This window comes from Phallusia mammillata, chromosome 2 (assembly GCF_965637545.1).
Source record: "Phallusia mammillata chromosome 2, kaPhaMamm4.hap1.1, whole genome shotgun sequence".
Taxonomy (NCBI): domain Eukaryota; kingdom Metazoa; phylum Chordata; class Ascidiacea; order Phlebobranchia; family Ascidiidae; genus Phallusia; species Phallusia mammillata.
Genome location: NC_137253.1, coordinates 13313031 through 13331277, shown reverse-complemented (window position 1 = coordinate 13331277; position 18247 = coordinate 13313031). Strand labels below are relative to the sequence as shown.

At 38.9% G+C, this 18247-nt stretch overlaps 2 protein-coding genes and 1 non-coding gene across 3 annotated transcripts; all 3 read left to right on the top strand.

Moving 5' to 3' along the window:
- Nucleotides 1-490: 490 nt before the first annotated feature.
- On the top strand, nt 491-4207 carry LOC145214349 (melatonin receptor type 1A-like). Its single transcript, XM_080082853.1, has 6 exons — nt 491-909; nt 1177-1467; nt 2183-2328; nt 3336-3504; nt 3578-3680; nt 3954-4207. The coding sequence occupies exons 1-6, from the start codon at nt 540-542 to the stop codon at nt 4168-4170; spliced, it is 1296 nt and encodes a 431-aa protein (XP_079938979.1). The 5' UTR covers nt 491-539; the 3' UTR covers nt 4171-4207.
- A 4226-nt stretch (nt 4208-8433) lies between these two features.
- Nucleotides 8434-16923, top strand: LOC145215079 (solute carrier family 2, facilitated glucose transporter member 5-like). Its single transcript, XM_080083728.1, has 10 exons — nt 8434-9770; nt 9831-9934; nt 10162-10325; nt 11536-11657; nt 12912-13082; nt 13646-13824; nt 13971-14067; nt 14840-15000; nt 15287-15437; nt 15630-16923. The coding sequence occupies exons 1-10, from the start codon at nt 9687-9689 to the stop codon at nt 15717-15719; spliced, it is 1323 nt and encodes a 440-aa protein (XP_079939854.1). The 5' UTR covers nt 8434-9686; the 3' UTR covers nt 15720-16923.
- Nucleotides 11973-12046, top strand: Trnas-gga (transfer RNA serine (anticodon GGA)). The gene has a single exon. It is a non-coding gene; the product is annotated as a tRNA-Ser (tRNA).
- Nucleotides 16924-18247: the final 1324 nt, after the last annotated feature.

Below are 18247 nucleotides of genomic sequence, written 5' to 3'. Positions count from 1 at the left end.
AATACTGCTTAAAGATCGAAAATTAATTACCTATTTTTATTAGAGAACGTTATTGCGCCACACAACAAACGTTAGTCTACAACTCTATATGTCATCTTTATGTTGCATTAAAATGCCTGTGTATTTCAAACCAATTGCAAGTGTTGCGTTTCAACCGACGTTTGTTCGATCAATGGCGTCACTACAACCGCGTTTGCTGTTAGCTGAAAACGTTTTAAAACTGACGTAACTTGAACAAAAATGACATTGTGACGTTATACAAAGGTCAAGGCCGGGGGTGTGCGGCATCCCCGTACTTTACGCCAGTGTATGGAGTACTTTCTTCAAAATTGGTACAGCTCTTTGCGACCCCTCAAGTTTGTAAAGCGACCCCTTCCGGGGTCGCGACCCCCAGTTTGGGAAGCCCTGGTCTAGATTATCTGTAAAAGATAATTTAGACATTATATCTTATTGGCATATTACACGTGTTCTTTCTCAAGAGTGTCAGCTACATAGTATTAATCTCAGCCTTAACTGGTGTAAATTAAAGAAAATCTAAAATGAGTACTGCTCTCACATGGATCCCGCATCCGCATAACGACACACAAGTGGAGCTTATTGCCATTATTCCACCTATTCACCTACTCCCAGTAGTTGGGGGGAATGGGACGACATTTGAAGATGTCCTCAGCGGTTTCCAGGCCTTTTGTAGTCCAGATGCATTAGAGCAATGTGGATACGACACAGCAGTTTACGACTGTTCATCCTGCAGTGTACCTTTGTACGGATTTTTCATAGCTCTTGTGGCTATTTTCGGCTTTATTGTACTTGTGGGAAATTCTGTGGTGATATGGACAGTGAGCAGAAAAAAGAAAACGTCGAATTTCGAAGTATTGAAGGTGTCGTTAGCGATTGCAGACATACTAACTAGTACGTAGAGTTAATGTTTGTGTAACTGATGTGTAGTACAGATATGGAAAACCAGTCTGGTTTACATTGTAACAATAGCACATTTCACAACAAATTTAAACATTTTAATGTTTACTAACTAGTAAAAACGAATGTATAATACTGTTATCGTTACGGTAATAGCAGGGCCTTTGTATTTATTGTTGATAAGAAATATAAGTTTGCTTACAATAAGTCCTTTATCCTTTTGTGTATTAGTGATAATAGCATTACTTAATCTTGCTTTAGGTATCCAAATGATTGTTATCAGCATTCCTAACATCGCATGGAGTTTGCATTCAACGGGTGAGGATATGCTTGAAGCTGTTACTGATTCATTCGGGTCCTCGGCAGCGACATCTGGCGGCATCTTCTTTGTCTTGGGCTTCACAGCATCTCTGTTCAACCTTCTGTTGCTGAGCGCACAACGTCTCTACGCAGTTCGATTTCCCATGAGATACAAACTACAGAGTAAAATTACGGTTCTGGCTTTGATCGGGGTTGCGTGGGCCGTGAGCTTATTTGCCGCTTGTGTTCCAGGTACGTGTAGAGTGATCCCTTTATAATTTTCTTAAAATTGGTTTGTGACTGCTGCATAGCGTTGTACGGTTAGGAATGTCATAGTGTGGGTGTTGGGTATAAGTATCGCCCTCGAAAAACAAAATTTTAGAGAGTTTTACCAAATTACGTACATAAAATTAACTTTTGCATTAATATTAATTAAGGTCATCTTGTTCTGGTTTCCATTTTTTTTAATAATTGCGAACAAATTTGAGTTTAACAATATCACTACTAAACTGCGAATATTCCAAATATTGGCAAACGAAACACATTGATTAGCTGTAGCAGACGTCTTTTGCGATGTTGGCTGTTTGTCGATCAATGGTTTAGACCAGGGGTTCTTAACCAGGGTAAATTCTATGCTATTTAGGCATATTTGTGAAAAATGCGTAACAAGGTACTTTGTTACATACAGTATCCAGAACGGGTTAGTTTTGTACTACTTATACAATACTGTTTTCATGCATGTATTGAACACCCAAGTTATAAATACACTGAGTTTAATTCCTATTGTTACAATTTTATTTACTTCCGTCGGCCATTTTAGGCAGGGGGTACGAGAAAATTTTATGAATGCTCAAAGGGTACGAGCGCAAAAAAGGTTAAGAAACACTGGTTTAGACTTTTACTCAAAGTCAAATGCCTTTACGAAGGAAGTCTTCAAGACTTCACCAAAGTGTGCGTTTGATTGCAGCTCTGTTTCCTGACATGTACTTGTACTCGTACAATCACGTGTTGTTCCTCTACTACCCGACATTGACCTTGACAAGTCCAAATGTGGATTTTGCACCTGCGATTGCCCTAATGGTGTTTTTCTACGCTCTTCCGTACCTGTTTATGGTAAGTAAATTATTTGAGCAGTTTATGACTAATTTTTACTCGACTTTCACAAAAACAGTTAAGGTGTTGCAATAGGATTTCTTCTGCGCAATTACGCTCAATCATAACACCTTTTAAGCACTTTTAAAAGAACCTATTTAACAGAATGTAGTGTTTTGTTGTTTCGAGTCGGTTTTATCAGCGTGTCTATAAAGTGCACATTAAGTTAAATATAAGTTCATTCATTGTTGGTTATTTCAAGAGAGCAATTTGCATACAAATGCGCAATGCTTTGTCATATATTACAAAACAGAATTCTTACAAGTCGGAATAGGTCATTTCCAAAACCACCACTGCGTATAAGCAAATGAACCAAACACATAATCTTCAATGCTTCTTTGGTGGGAAATCTATATTAATCACGGTTTATTTTCGGATGGTGACTCAAAAAACGATTTTTGTTGAAAACTAAAGCTTTGCCCTTTATATCAAGTCTTTGCTGGTTCTGTTTTCGCACTGGAACTTTCGAGACTTCTCTGTATTTTTCCATTTCATTCATTTGAAATTTGGCCTGCTTGGGAAAATTAATAACTTTCGGGACAACCACGATTTTCTGTGGTGTGTCATACTTTGAGGAAATTATCCTAAATGTCGAAACACACGTCCTGAACTGGCTAAATAAAGTTTTTCCTGAAACCAAACCTTAAAACAGATATTTTCCGGTGACAACTGTTCTTACTGTGAAACACTATACAGAACTAAGTGCACGAATCCCTGGCCAAACCAAATTAATCGAGACACACATTTTGCATGGAATGTATATCTCAAAAAAGGTCTTTGACATTCAGGTGAATTCCGTTTGCGTATGTACTTTGTAAACAGTGCGTTCAGTTTTTTTCCATTATACACCTCGAAGAAAATGGTGGACGGCTTTTGAGTTCTTGAAATGTATAATTTAAAGTTTTATGTGTCTGATGTCTTTTTTTAACACATGGAGTCTCCTTAACCTAACAAGTCTTTCCTAACAGTTGTCGATAGTGGTCGCCACAGCGCTTTACATTCGAAAGTTTCTGTACAAATCCCGCGACTTAATGGGACTGGACTCTCATCGACGAACGAGGACCCAAGTGATGAAAAGAGAAGCCACAGTGTTTGTGACGGTTGCCATTATGATCATCGGTTTCACATTGACATTACGTGAGTGGAAGTTCTTTCCAAGGTTTGGGGATGTTGATAACCTTTACTGAAAAAAGAATTTTTACGTTTTCAGTGCCACTTCTTGGAGTTGTCTCTGCTTTCTACGCCGGTTCCTTGACCACATTGACATATTCCCAACCGTATCTTATCGCATTCTATATCGCTATGTCTTCAAGGTAAGCCTTAGCGTTTTGCGATTTCAACAAAGTTAACATAAATAAACAGTTGATCCGCAAATTCTTTTTAAATACTATGAACCTAGATAGTTTTAGGCAGGCGAGAGTTTTTATTTCTTAAGCAACCGTGTAAAACTGTTTGCAGGCGGTTTAATTAGTCCGCTATGTAGCAGTATATCACCAAAAGTAATAGTATTGCCGAATGAGCAGTGCTCCTATATCAATATCATTCAACACAACAGCTGTTTTTAAAGAAGTCTTATATGTTTTCAGCTTGGTGAACTTAATGGTGTACTGCTATCGCAACGACAGCTATCGAGCAGCGATTCGAAGATCCTTGTGCTTTTACTGGGACAATCAGCACTCCGAACAATCGACCAATATCGCCCACGACAACCATCAACAAAATATACCAACACAGGGGAGACACCAAACGGCAAAAACTGGCAATTCTGTTCTCCGCGAAACAACGCCTCCTAAGCAGGTGTAAACAAACAAACAGGTGTACATCGATGACAAGCTTTAGTCCGAATGATGCTGTATTTTGTATTGATTTTTTAATAAAACCAACTAAACCTGCCATTTTATTTACTGTCTCGACAGTAGCAATTATGCCGACAAAATTAAACTTGATTTAGGACTATTTGAGATAAATATGGAGTCGTAGGTCTGTACCCTACACATGTCAACAGTATCTACTTTATTCAAGGAAAAAAAATGAGGTTACTCTGATAAACGACACGTTCTGTAGAATAAATTAATCCACCACGCCGTGGGTAACAGAACTAAGTGTTGCTTTGGTGCCGTTGTTTTACACCCTACAACCACAGAATACACACAAGCGGACTCATATTCAAAATAATCAATAACTGTAAACATTGAAAATTATCAAAACGTTTGACAGCCAATAGCGAGGTAACATTCGGAGCCTAGGCTACGTTTTAAATTATCAGAAGACAGCTGGTGGATAAGCTTATACCAGTGTTTACAGTTAAACCGTGCATATCTGTGAAGTACTGACCAATCCAGGAGCCGTTCGTGGTAGTACTCAAACTGTCCGACAAAAGGATAGGCCTAGCCTTCTTCCTTTTTCCGGCAAGACGGCTGGTCTGTCCAGTCCGACAATCGCTTTAATAATTGTGAATACAGCGCTGTTTACAGGCGAAAACAGCAGTACGGACGTAACGCTTTGTTGAGCATTGTGCCTTTTGAGCTACAGTGCTACTGTTACAGCAAACCGAATGTTCACCAACTAACGTTTAGAACCAAGATCACGCCTTGCGAAACTGTAACAGTGTGTTGTTATGACCTCGATTAGTTGGCAATGGAAGCTACCCAACGTAAGTGTTCAACGACCTTTAGCGCTAAACAGTGAAAGCGGATTTAGTGCCTCAGTGCATCTTCTGAATGATTCGAATTGAGGTAAATGAACCTTGTGACTGTGGAATGCTAGAGAGTTCTTGACTGCACGCACTGATAAGGATTGAAATGCTGTCTTTAATGCTGTAAACAGTGTTTACTTGAGTACATGTCGTGCATAAATTTCACGAAGTCAGTTTGTAAACTCATAGTATGATGACAAGAACTGAACCGCATGAACTTGAGGTTTCACCGCAGTCACGTATGAGTTATTTAGCGAACAATTGCCGGTGCCCTGTGCTTGGCAGGTTCAAGTTCAGCGTGTTCGAAACTTAGAAAAAAGCGTGTTTCGGTGGCGTACCATCAGATTGTTTTCATCGAAATACCAGGATAATTTCAGCACCGCGTAAGCTAAAGAGGTTTGTGTTAGGAATACAGGGATAGATAAGGTTCAGGTCTTTATTATAATGTTTTGTTTATTGGATTTGTTTTGTGTCTGCAGCTTGCATAAGCATTTGAATAAAATGTTCAACATTTTTGTACTAAATTTCCTTTATTCAGGTGCAGTCATGGTGCTGTGCCACCCAGAGTTGCAAGCGGGCCCGAAATTTGAGCCCGAACCCGGCCCGAACCCGAAAGTATAAGCCCGAAGCCCGGCCCGAACCCGAAACGTTTTTGCAAAGCCCGTTTAGGCCCGAAATTTTGATTGACAGGCCTATCCACGAATCCCTTGCAACAAAGGATGAGAAAGAAAAAAGATAAAGACAACAAACACAATAAACAACAGTAGACAATGGGGTAAACAATACGTTTTAGAGGAGGGTCAAAGTTAGAGAATTGTTACTTAGCTGAGTGATTTTATTTAAAAAACAGTGGCGGACACTGAACGTTAAGTCAGGCCCGTTTTAAGCCCGTTTTCTCACAAATACCTAAGCCCGAACCCGGCCCGAACCCGGCCCGAACCCGGCCCGAACCCGGCCCGAACCCGGCCCGAACCCGGCCCGAACCCGGCCCGAACCCGGCCCGAACCCGGCCCGAACCCGAACCCGGCCCGAAAAGCCCGGCCCGACTTGCAACTGTGGTGCCACCACCATCGCACATCGCAAAAGATTACCCTGCTGCTAAACATTTTTCAAGGATAAATTAACCGATATAGTCCAATTTATAGCATAAAATGTGATGCTTGTCCACAAAAATGCGCTGAACCAAAAATGCAAAAAAGTGATACAATAACAAGGTTTTTACTGGCTGTTATTTAGTTGAACCAGTGTTTTTTCCTGCTGAAGTGCTATCTCCTATTTGTTTACCTTTTTGGTTCGTACCACTGGTCGCCTGACTTGTAACATGAACTGACCCGTATCAAACTCGATCACTAGCAAAAAGGCGAAAACAAAAGGTTGAACCGAGGAAACAGCTTGAACGGTTTAATTATTTGGTGCGTAAAAGACAGTTTGAGTATGTCAGTTAACGCCAAAAAGGTTTCAACGTAAACTCTTTGTAAGCATGTTTAATTCGCAAGGCATTATGCGCCTTGTATTTGTTTGAGGTGCAATTTCTAAAAAGTAAAGACTTCTCACCAGGAGCAACTAATTGTTTAAGTGTCTGTTTTGTTTCACATTGCACTGGTGTGTTTCGTGCATGCCAGTTGGCTTTTCAGAGTACAATTGAAGGGACATAAACAAAGCAGTAGCAAACCCACAAAAAGGTAAACATTGGGTGTTAGGCCGTGGAACTATTTAGAATCTGAAACGGCTTTCTGTCCAAATCAGTTAACCAATGTTTTCCTTAGTTCTGAAAATTTTTGCCAACTTGTAGGTTGTTATAGCAAATGTGCTTAAAGCGGTAAAAGATTGTGTCAAGCCAGAAAAACATACAAAAGCTTAGTCACTAATACGGACAAAAAGACTAAAGTTCTGATTGTTCCCACAAACAAAGGTTCATTTCAGTGATCGTTTCTCAGTGTTCGTGTGTTACTGCGAGCGATTTTTACGGGCAGGAACTGTTATGTATTGCATACTCGTATCTTGTTACAGGTACGTTTGCGTTGCACCAAACGGAAGTGTCAAAATGTGCAAAGCTGCTGCTTTTTAGTCTATGCCCTGGCGCAACTATTCAGCGTGTAACACATTTTCGGTTAGCTTGTAAATAGAGGACCTGTAACATGTATAACACAACATTCGTTGATGTTTGTATAGAACTTGAAATTGTCCTTGAAAAAATTTAAAGTGAAACTTTTAGTTCATTTTTATCACAAAAGTTGCACATCTGCGATATTAAGCCTAATTTGACGTTGACGCCCCGGGGCAGGTTTTATTTTTTGTTCACGAACAAATTTATGAGAAGATTTGATACCTCCTAAGTTACTTGTTTAACGACTTTTTCGCCGTACTGGCTCACTTGAAATGCCTTACGGAATTTTTGGCTTGGACTACTTTCGTCCTTTATGAATGACTTCATTACATTCCATCAATGAGATCATGGGAAAATTTGCAATTTGCCAATAAGTAGCTTAGAAATTTTGTATCCATACAAACTTATATAAAAGTGTCTACCATGGTGGTCCCCAAGTCTTGACAGACGCAACAAGGGCCGTTAATAAAAAAACGCAATTAATTTGGGGTCAGTGCTTTATACACTCTAGGGCTAATTGTATAAAACATACTTAAATAAAAGCAATAGTTAACAGTCGCCATTGCCACATTGAGTGTGTGGTGTTTTTGGAGTCATAGTTTTGTAATAAATTTGCATTCTTGGGTTGACAAACATTGGCAACGTCCAAAGCTGCCGCAAAAAAACAGTCTCTCTCTTAATAGCTATTTCAGCATTGCCAGGTGGCCAAAAGCGTCATAATTTCCTGAATCGAATGAAGGGCCCGGGTAGTTTGAAGGTGAAACAGCCGATTGGCACGTGCCTGACTGGGTAGTCGCCAAATTAGCTTTTTTTCTGCGAAGAAAAACATTGGAATCCAGGTGTGGTCTTCGAGTTGTTTATTGAATAAAAGGCTGCTGCGCATTTATCGCTAGGCAGAGTTTGGTAGCGTGGATTTGTAGCGTTTTCTCTTTTTAGTTCCAAGTGTGCCGCCAGTCAGTAAATGACTGTTAGCTCTCAGTTTCTGCAGAGAAGAATTGGAACGTTATTTAGCTTTGCATTGTATGTGTACAAACTATCCAGTTATGTTGTTGACTAATATGCTTTGAAAGTTTAAAGCTTTCACGTCAAGGGGCACCTCAAGCATTTCTCAAGTCTCTTATCTGGTATGCAGTGGTCATGTACCACTTTACTATGGGAAAATACCACACGAAGTTAGCTATTCAAACGTACACGCTTTAGTTACACCTCTTACGTTTATAGCGTTTTTACAGTGTAAACGTGTATGTTCTCAACTCAACTGACCGCAAAGTGAATGCTTACGGTCTATTAAAGAGTTGTGACAACTACACTTCGCAAGAGTGGTGGTGTGACAATTATACACTTTTTTATTGGAATTGAATCTTTGAGCCAATGAATCAGTTCTATTTGATGAGTTAGTTTTAAATAACCAAACAAGCGAGTAGTGGAAAATATGTAGAACTATTTCTTACCAGAGCTAAAACTTTGAACGACTAAAAATAAACCACGTCGCTTTTACGTGAATTAATTTCATTTGAAATTGCTTTTTTTGGTTTATGAACAGTCTGTTTACGAATTAACCCCTGAATATAACATACCAATGCGACTTAGTAAAATTGTGACTTACTCAAAAAGTTGACGTGATAAAGTCTTGTGATGGAGAATGAAAAGTTAAAAGAAGCTGAGAAGGACGAAGAAACAGCAAAGGCTAAAACCAAGGGAGTACCCAAAAACGTAGTTAAGATTTGCAATAATTAAAACTCAAACGTTACCCTGGCCTCAATTAGGTTTTGGATCATCGAAAGTTTCTAAAACCAAAATTGTTCGCGAAGCCTAATTTTATGTCCGAACCCAAAACCTTGCGTAAACGTTTTTGTTAATGTCATAAAAAGGTTCGAAAGTTAAGTTTATACAAAAACATTTGACAAACAGGCCTGCATATAGGTATACGAATGAAAGGCTGTACACACAGAAAGCGAAATTACAATACAAAAGTTGGAACTAAGGCCCGTATTCATAGCCTTGTTTTTGTTTCCAAAACCGAACCGAAAACCCCGAATCGACTTCAAATCCAGCTTAAACCTCTAATTAATCGCAACTTTGGATCCGCCCTAAACTAAGCACTATTTCAATGTATGTTGCAATACAGCCAAGGTCCTCATACACTGCAAAACATTTTCCAACCATCTATCAGCGCCAATCCCCGGACGCTCCACTTCATGTCACTTTACGAAGAAACCCTTGGTGTCACCTTCAGTCGTATATACTCGCTTAGATTAAACATTCTGAATTCGTGATGAGGAACTTACGTAATGCGCTCATAGGATTTCCGCACGTTCGTAATTTGCCTGTCATTCATAAATTGACACCTGTAGCTTTGGCTAAATGTCGCATTTAATTCAAAATTATTAGGAACATGTTTCTTTTTACCTAATCAGAGTATATCTTCGTTATAATAAAGCCATTAAAATTTTCCTTTTTTATTAGAATTGTAACTCGAAGCTATGTTATTACGTCATCATCGTGACGCACGTGACCATGTTCGTGCAGCTCGGGATATTGATTACGTCACTGAATCCGGCCACACCCGCTTTGCGACGTTTCTTCAACGAGTCGCATATGGTTGGTTTTTGTCTATTTTTCGTGTTAGTTTGTTTACTCACTTTTACGTAACTTGTACAGATTCGCTATTCACAACCCGCTTCTAACGATTACTTGACCTTTCTCGTCACCTTGACCATGTCAATGGTCATGTTTGGTGCCATCTTGGGGTCAATTGCATCACCGTAAGTTTCTAAAATATTTATGGAAAAGTTAAGGAAAGAAAATAATAAAAACTTTAAGTGGTACTAGTGTAAAATTATCTAATCACTGAAAATTAGCTGACAAAACAAAGCCATTTAACCAGCTAACTAAATAAGGCAACATTTGCCACCTATTGCAAAAAAGCTACAGAGCTTGATCACTGATTAGACTTTAGATCTCCTTGGTGATAAATTTTACCGATTTATAGGGTTTTCGCGATGCTGATGACGCGAAGAACGGCCATGATCTCTTATCACATGGCTACCCTGCTGTCGATCATGCTCATGAGCCCCGTGACATATTACTGTAATTCATATGAAGCGATCATTATCGGGAGATTCGTGAGTGGGTTCGCACGAGGATATGGAATGAGTAAGTAACTAGTATAAGTACACGATGTTTTTTGTTCCCCTGTTTTGTACAACACATAAATGTGGTTCGGATTACGAATCATTTGACGTAAATGAATTTTTGTCACAAAAGCGACCTAAACCGGTGCAAAAATGTGCAAATTGGTCTGATAATTCAGATCACATTGATTGTTTGACATTTTCATTGATTTTTCGATAATTTCCGATGTGTACGTGCGCTACAGCATTCGGTTCATGTTGTGGAACATATGGCGGGCCGTCAGGAAACAAATAATTTTTATGACCGGATTAAAATGCTAAATCAAACCCAATTTCTCGTTAAATGTAAGATTGATGTTTACTGCCTCCCTCGTACCATATTTTGTAACAGGTCTCATGCTTGAAAACCCTCAATTAATGTTAAGGTTTATTAATTTGTTTATTCAGGTTTTGGGATACATAAAATTAGGACACTTCATCAGTGCTGGATTAAGGGTCTGCTGGCCTGTAGGCACAATTTATAAGTGGCCCGAAAATCAGGATTGCCAAATAAAAAATTAAATTATAAGTGTTGCCAAATCATTCTACTGATTTTGAAGTGGCCTGGATTTTTGACTGGCCTGTAGGCACGTGCCTACTTTGCCTAATGGTTAATCCGGCACTGCACTTTATGCTATTGAATTAACATTATTACCCACGATATTATTCAAATAAAATTGCCTATTGCGTCACGATCAAACATTGTTACGTCATCAATAGGTGACGCGAAGTGCGAGATCAAAGGGCAATAGACGTGAATGATGCAACAGTTGTAAAATAAACAGGCGTACTTTTTTGCGGAAGTTTAAACCACCAAGTTACGTGCGCTCACAGGCATCAACTTGAGGTGACTGTTTGTGGGAGTGAAACTTCCAACTTGATGTATCGATTTTATTTGGTCACGTTCGCTTTTTTCTCACTGGTATCAAACTATTGATGGTGGCTTATATGTAATTTTTCGGGCCACGTGAATCGCTTGCTATACAGTTAAACTCATGTTGAATTGGAACAGGTCGCCTCACGATTTCCGTTTCACACCGTGGCTAAACACATGTAATGTTAACCTAACATATTTTTATCGGCATAAGCTAATCAACATGTACCAAAGCCTTTGAAAATTAATACTTTAAACTTTAAAGGAATACCACTTTAAGCAATACTAATTTTCTTTACTATTTTTTTTTCGGCTTTAGACATAGCAACCTTGATGGTGACAGAACTATCTTGTGTGGAGAACTTGGCAGTGTGCCAGAGCCCCCCTGGTTGGCTCCTACCACTGGGATTTGTTATCGGAACCGTAACAGGACACCCAAAGGTACTATCACTTCTTTAATGCGGCGAGTTTTAATTTGTATAGGTGATAAATAAGTTTGTCCGGTATAATCATCCCTATGCTTGTATAGAAATGTGTATAGCGCCTTCAATGGGCCTGGCGTACTGTGATTTATATATGAGTGTGCCGTGATCGCTGGTCTGCACAGACGCTTTAGGGCTGATCCCAGTTATGAATTTATGTTCATCTTAACTGATACTGGTCAATCTGGCGATCCCCTACTTGGAAGCTGACATGTGCAGCATACGAGGCAGGCAACGGTGCTTGTGATTCGACTTTCGGCGGATTCTCCACTGAGCCTGTGTAGCTCAGTTGGTAGAGCGCGAGTCCCGGAGAGACTCCTGTCGTGGGTTCGAATCCCACCGCAGGTATCTAGCCTGCGCCTTGCCATATGGTGGTGAATGCTTGGTGACCGGCTGATTCGGTATAGCGCCTTCAATGGGCCTGGCGTACTGTGATTTATAGAAATGTGTGTTAATAATCACACTAGGGAGAAAATAGTTTTGTAAGTTGCCGAATGCCGAATTACCAAAACCTTTTACGAACTCGCTGAGTGGGTCCACGAAGTCCAATAGGTCCGGAAAGCATTGACGACCAGACAAAAAACTGACCCAAGTACAATTAATATGTCTCCATTGACTTAAGTTTCGGTACATGTATTAACGCACGTCTCCACGACAAAAAGGCACGTGGCTTTTACCGACCTGTGCTTGACCTAGTGACGTCAGACACACGTGGTCTGCGGTTGGTTGTGACCTCATGCGATCAAACATGTGGATTTATTACGTCGTTAAGGTTTTTAAAGGAATTGGCTGTTGCCTTCGGTTGAGGCAATTATGTGGCTTTTAATCGGAAAAGCCATGATCGTTATGTTTCTTGTTTGCCAATGGGATTGTTGTAGGAAATGTTTCTTTCGATGTGATACGTGCGACCAGCAGTGACTTAATAAAACAATGATGGGGTGACATTATATTTTTGTAGCGAACATCACAAATTTTGGGCTGGAACTATAACGAGCAACAACGAGTCTAACTATAACTGTAACACATGCGAAATGACTTGATTTAATCAATATTATAAAATACCTGATCAAAAACGATTAATTTTGATCAAACCCGCTTACTTGTATGGTAGAATCCAAAATTACTATCCAACAATTAAACAGTAACTGTACAGTTGCAAAAAATGGAAGAAATCAGTTTTGATTCTTCATTAAAGTTAATTTTGTTTTGACAGGTGCTCGGTAGCGACTCTATGTGGCCAATTTTGGTGGCCCTACCCGGCGTACTTTCGGTGTTCTACCTGTTGAACGCTGTCATAATTCCACCCTCACCTGTGCTTTTACTGAGGGCTAAAAAGAAAAACGAAGCATACAAGACCATGATCAAGTTAAGAAGCTCCACAAAGGTAAGAATGATGACTTTTGACTTGTTTATATGTGTCTACAAAACACTTTACAACCCTTAAGCTGCAAAAATATGCATTCGAGATACAGTTTAAAAAAATATAATAGTTGGTGTTATGCCTTGATTTTCTGCATCGAAAACGTTTGGGGAAAAAGTCGGAACCGAAACATCATCAAACGGTTATATCGGGGTGATCGCATATTTTTTGTTCGTTTTGTATCGTAAGTTCGTAACAGCGTTCACTTAAGTTCGTAACAGCGTTCATTTTGGTAAGAATGTATGCAGTGAGTTGTTTGTGAATGATTCCAAAGAAGTGCCGCGTCGTATTATTGTAAAAAATATACATTTTTGTTATACATGGATTTTTTGTTGTTCTTGTGCCCTAGCCTTTGAACAACAAACTATTGATTTCTTAATCGTATTACCTTTTTATCTGTTGGTTGCGGTCTTTCTATAAGCAAAGGGCAATGTCAATCAAATTAAATTCATGTTCTGTTATTTTAAACGAGTCGCCATCAAACATGTTTCTCCTGGTATCAGCTACAAAATCCTTTTAAATTTAAGGACGCAGTGAGACAGGAATTTTCGCAACTGGAAAAGCAGGTTATGGAAGGTCCGCAATCTCATCGTGTTGCTTTTAGCGAGTTGCTCACTAACCCCGCCTACCGGCGACAACTTTTTATTGCGTGTGTAATTTTAACCAACATCCAATCCATTGGCTTCATAAACATCATGCTATACAGGTAAGTAATATCATTGACTTAAACAATTTTACTGAAATATACCAGTCACATAAATGGTGCTTACATGAGTCACATAAAATATATCAGACAGAAAGTTTGATAACGGAAAAGTTAAAAAAAATTAGATAAAACATTTCATGTTATAGCGACGCCATCTTTATCGACGCTGGTGTTTCACCGGAATATGCGACGTATCCTTCAATAGGAGTTTGCTCAGAGGCCGTACTTCTTGCGTTTGTTGGGGTAAGTGGTATATACTAGTGATGCACCGAACCCGACTAAAAAGGTTCGGGCCGAAACCGAATGTTCGGCCATGAGGCCGAATAATTTCGGCCGAATCAGGCCGAATCTAAAATCCCGTTTCTTATGGATGTTTTCAACTAAACCTTGCGTTGTTGATGCGAGAGAACTCAATTTTGACAAACTAAAATCACTTTCACAATGTATAAGCTTTAGTAAACATCTAATATTTTGCAGACAACGTGGCTCGTATTTTATAGATACAACAAATAGTTAGTTCCTGATGTTTCGTTTTGGAGAAAATGAAATTTAAGGCCTAAATTCAATGCAATAAGAAAGTTCGGTTTCGGCCGAATTTTTAAAAAAGTTCGGGCCAAAACCGAAACATTGGAAAACAGCGGATTCGGCCGAAATGTTTCGGCCAACCGAAACTTCGGTGCATCACTAGTATATACAGTCAACAAAATACGACACCGATTGATATAATTATCCGTATATGCATGAATGCAAAGTTGTTTGCCTAATTGTTCAAAGCTACTCCAAGTTGCATTTAAAAACAGTAAACATCATGTTAGTTGCTTTGCATGTTCAGTGTAAATTGTGTGTTATTTTGTTATGATTTAATGAGTGGTCTGAAATACGACGATTTTACGTGACTGCAAGTTACAATAAGTAGAAATGTGTTTTAATTTCAGGCCCGCTTTACATCATACTATTCCGTTTGTACTATTACTATACCTGCACCATACATACAACGTATCTTTTTTGCTTTCAGTCGTTCATTCTAAAGGGACTTCAGATGCGCAGAGTGCTCATATCAGGGAATCTTATTATCGCGATATCCTGTGTTGCGCTGGCCATTACAGCAGCTCTTAAAGACCTCAGCCCGGCTATGCCTTACGCCAACGTATTTGCAACCGTCGTCTACATGTTTGGGTAAGAAGTTGTTTGATACCAAAGTAAAGAGTGCTTATATGTCAAAGTATATAGAATTACTTACGCTGTAACATTTAATTGGATATAGCCGCTGTGGACATAATTTGAACTTTTTGGCATATGACTATTAAGTAGTGTTTTAATCGTGACAGTACGTTGGTAATAAGTAACTATAGTAACCAGTTTGATTGTGGTGTTAAACGTACCCATGAGCAATTGTGTGCTGCATGTTTGATTGAAGAGCGACATCATGCGGTTGTAATATTTAATCATTTTATAACACTAGGGTTGGAACTGGTCCGATGCTGGTCTCTTTTCCCTTGATGGTGCAAAGTGTCAACAAATACCCACAAGCAAATGCTCAAATACTCATTGTAGCTGGAACGGTATTCTGGGTTGCAGCGTCCGCCATCGGCTTTTCTGCGCCCTATTTATTTGTAAGTATAGATGTTTTAACAGCCTAACCCTAATGTAAAAAGATTCAAATCCCTATATAGTTACACAAAATTATTTAATCCGAAAAAGATTAACTTATAACATAACAGAGCTTCACAAATAAATTTAAACTCGACCAGTTGCTTTTGAAGTAAGGTCAAATCTTGACTTGGCTGATACATTGTCTTTTACAGAAATTTCTCGGTCCGTACGCTTGGTTAGCATACACAGTGATGACGGCCTTGACAACCACCTACTTTATTTTCTTCCTCAAATCTTCATGAGCATAGCAGAATTTCGTAACTGTGCTTTATCATCATTACTGCCAAAGTAAGCCTGCTTCGGATCAAGTGTTGCATGGTTGGTTGTGATACAAATCTATTTCAGACAGTAAAGGATAACTTGTTTTTTGGCCAACCTAACAGGGAAAAGTTATATATGAACGTGAATAAAATAACAACGTATTTTTCAGATTTACACGTATGACAATGCTACAAAACGGTATTACAAATACCCAACCGTAACGTTAAATACCCTGACTAACACTATAAGTATGTGAAGACTGCTTGCCCCACCTTCAAACAATGTTGTTGTTTTTCATTTTCGTTTGTTTTGTTTATTTATTTAGGCAGTACAAATTACAAAATATTCGTTTTTTTAAACCTAGACTCTAGGTCAGGGGTGGGGAACCTACTTAGCACTGCGGGCCGCATGAATTGCACAACATTTTCGGGTGGGCCAAACATTTTGTTAAATTCCGTGTTATAATATTATAATACAGGTTTATCACTTATTTCGACAAAAAAAAATTGTCCATTCTTTCTTGAATACCCTAGCTCCATTATATCGATCTGTCTTTTTTTCCAAGAACATATTTAAAATACCAATATAAGGATCCACGCTGACAGCTCTAAACGCAATTTAAAAAAATACACCACATGGCAAATGATTTATTACTGCAAGGAGAGGCAATCGAGTGACTGTTACGTCACGAATAAAGCAAGTGGTTGAATGTGTAGCAATTTTTAGAAGTTTGGCGTCATAATGTGGATGGGGAGATTACCAGAAGTGTCGAAGTCATTTCAAGGACATATTTGTACATAAAAAGTTTATTGTTTTTTTATACTATGTTGTATACTGTACCTATACTAAAATATGTTGTATACTAAAATTATGTTGTATACTAAAATTGTGACGGGGGCCACATTAAAAAGGCAAGCGGGCCACATGCGGCCCGCGGGCCGCAGGTTCCCCACCCCTGCTCTAGGTCCTAGAGTATACGTAGGGTTGCACCGTATTACGTAACCTGCCCGTACAAAGCGAAACATCAATTTGCACCTTTTGATTTGTTATACATGTCATTGTCCTTTTATCCTGCGAGTTCTAGTGGTTGTATTTTGCTCAACATTTTACCAATCTGCATTGCGTTCTGTTTTTTTTTTTTTCAAAATAAATGAATGATTGCTTTTTACAAGTGTCCTGAACGTTTTTGCACAGGGTTAAGACAAATTCATCTGACCTAACATAACATTTTGCTTTTTGGCAAGACTATGCAAAAAAATTGAGCTATTGGTCTGCTCCAGCTTTAGTGCAAATACCGGTACACAAAGTACATTTAGGTTTTGTCATCACAGATACCATTGTTTTCAAACAATTATGACTTGCGTCGATTGTTTTCAGCATTGTCAGGCTTATCAGAGAAAAAAGTGCCAAGGTTGAATTGTTAATGGTAAAAAAAAGTCATTAATACTGCTTAAAAATGTTTAACGAGGATAGAATGCACAGAACAATATCACGCATGAACGAATTGCCCTTTTTACAGTTTTTAAAACTTATAGTTACAAAATTATCTGTTGGCAAGCGGTCCTTTGGCAAGAACGGTTAATCACTTCTAGTGCATTCGACACGTTCGTGCTTTGCGAATTGCGAACTTGATTTAGCAATGCTAATTTTCTTACTAGCTATGAAGTAAATCTTACTGCGCATTGTTCAACACAAGCCTATTGTGACGACACAATATTCACATGTAGGGAAAAAGTTTGCCAGCAAGTAAATAAAGCCAACATTTAGCATGATGTGAAGGAAGGTATGCTGCCTGATATGGGTAGTTATGGAAACGAAAAGCCATTTATCAAGTTACCCAGCCTGGCCAACGCTTTCACGTAAGTACCACTAGGGACGGTGTTCGTGTAAAGTTGTAAACAAGTTCAAAAACAAATATTTTGGAGACAACACAAACGCAAATAGCGAAAACAATAGTAAATAATAAGTTTTAGGTAAACTGTCAGATTACTAAATTTTAAATCAGCTATAACTGACAATCATGTTATTTTGTTGTGGTGTTTGCTTCTGGCATATTTATTTGTTTTTTTTATAACTTTTCAAGCGTTAATTTGTAAAGCAGACAGTTTCCAAACGTCTGCTAACGTGTTCAAGGAAAATAAAATTAAAAGTACTCAATTTTGTTTGTGGAACAGGCAGCGTTGTGAAAAGAGCAGTAATCTAGCTGACTCTTGTTTCAACAAATTCCATGAAAACCACAAATTGTGCGACTTTGATCGCGAACCGGGTAGATTGTTGGGAAGTAAGTTACTGTTTTTTGTTTGTTTTCGCCATAGACGTGTCGAAATAATGGTAAATTATTTTAAGATTCCAGCTTCTCTTCTGCTGAGGATTTTCTCAACACCAACAACACATCACGTGAACTTTTTTACCGAGCTGGTTTAGAATGTCAGCGCACCCGGCTTCCGAAGGTAGAACTGGCAATCGGTTTAGCTGACATTGATGCCACCGAGGTCCCGCCGATTGCAGC

Bases quoted from the DNA above. Each gene is read 5' to 3' on its own strand.
- LOC145214349 (XM_080082853.1), top strand. From the start codon at position 540: ATGAGTACTGCTCTCACATGGATCCCGCATCCGCATAACGACACACAA. The intron at 910-1,176 runs GTACGTAGAGTT...ATCTTGCTTTAG, and splicing joins GATTGCAGACATACTAACTA to GTATCCAAATGATTGTTATC. The intron at 3,681-3,953 runs GTAAGCCTTAGC...ATATGTTTTCAG, and splicing joins TATATCGCTATGTCTTCAAG to CTTGGTGAACTTAATGGTGT.
- LOC145215079 (XM_080083728.1), top strand. From the start codon at position 9,687: ATGTTCGTGCAGCTCGGGATATTGATTACGTCACTGAATCCGGCCACA. The intron at 10,326-11,535 runs GTAAGTAACTAG...TTTCGGCTTTAG, and splicing joins CGCACGAGGATATGGAATGA to ACATAGCAACCTTGATGGTG. The intron at 13,825-13,970 runs GTAAGTAATATC...TTCATGTTATAG, and splicing joins ATAAACATCATGCTATACAG to CGACGCCATCTTTATCGACG.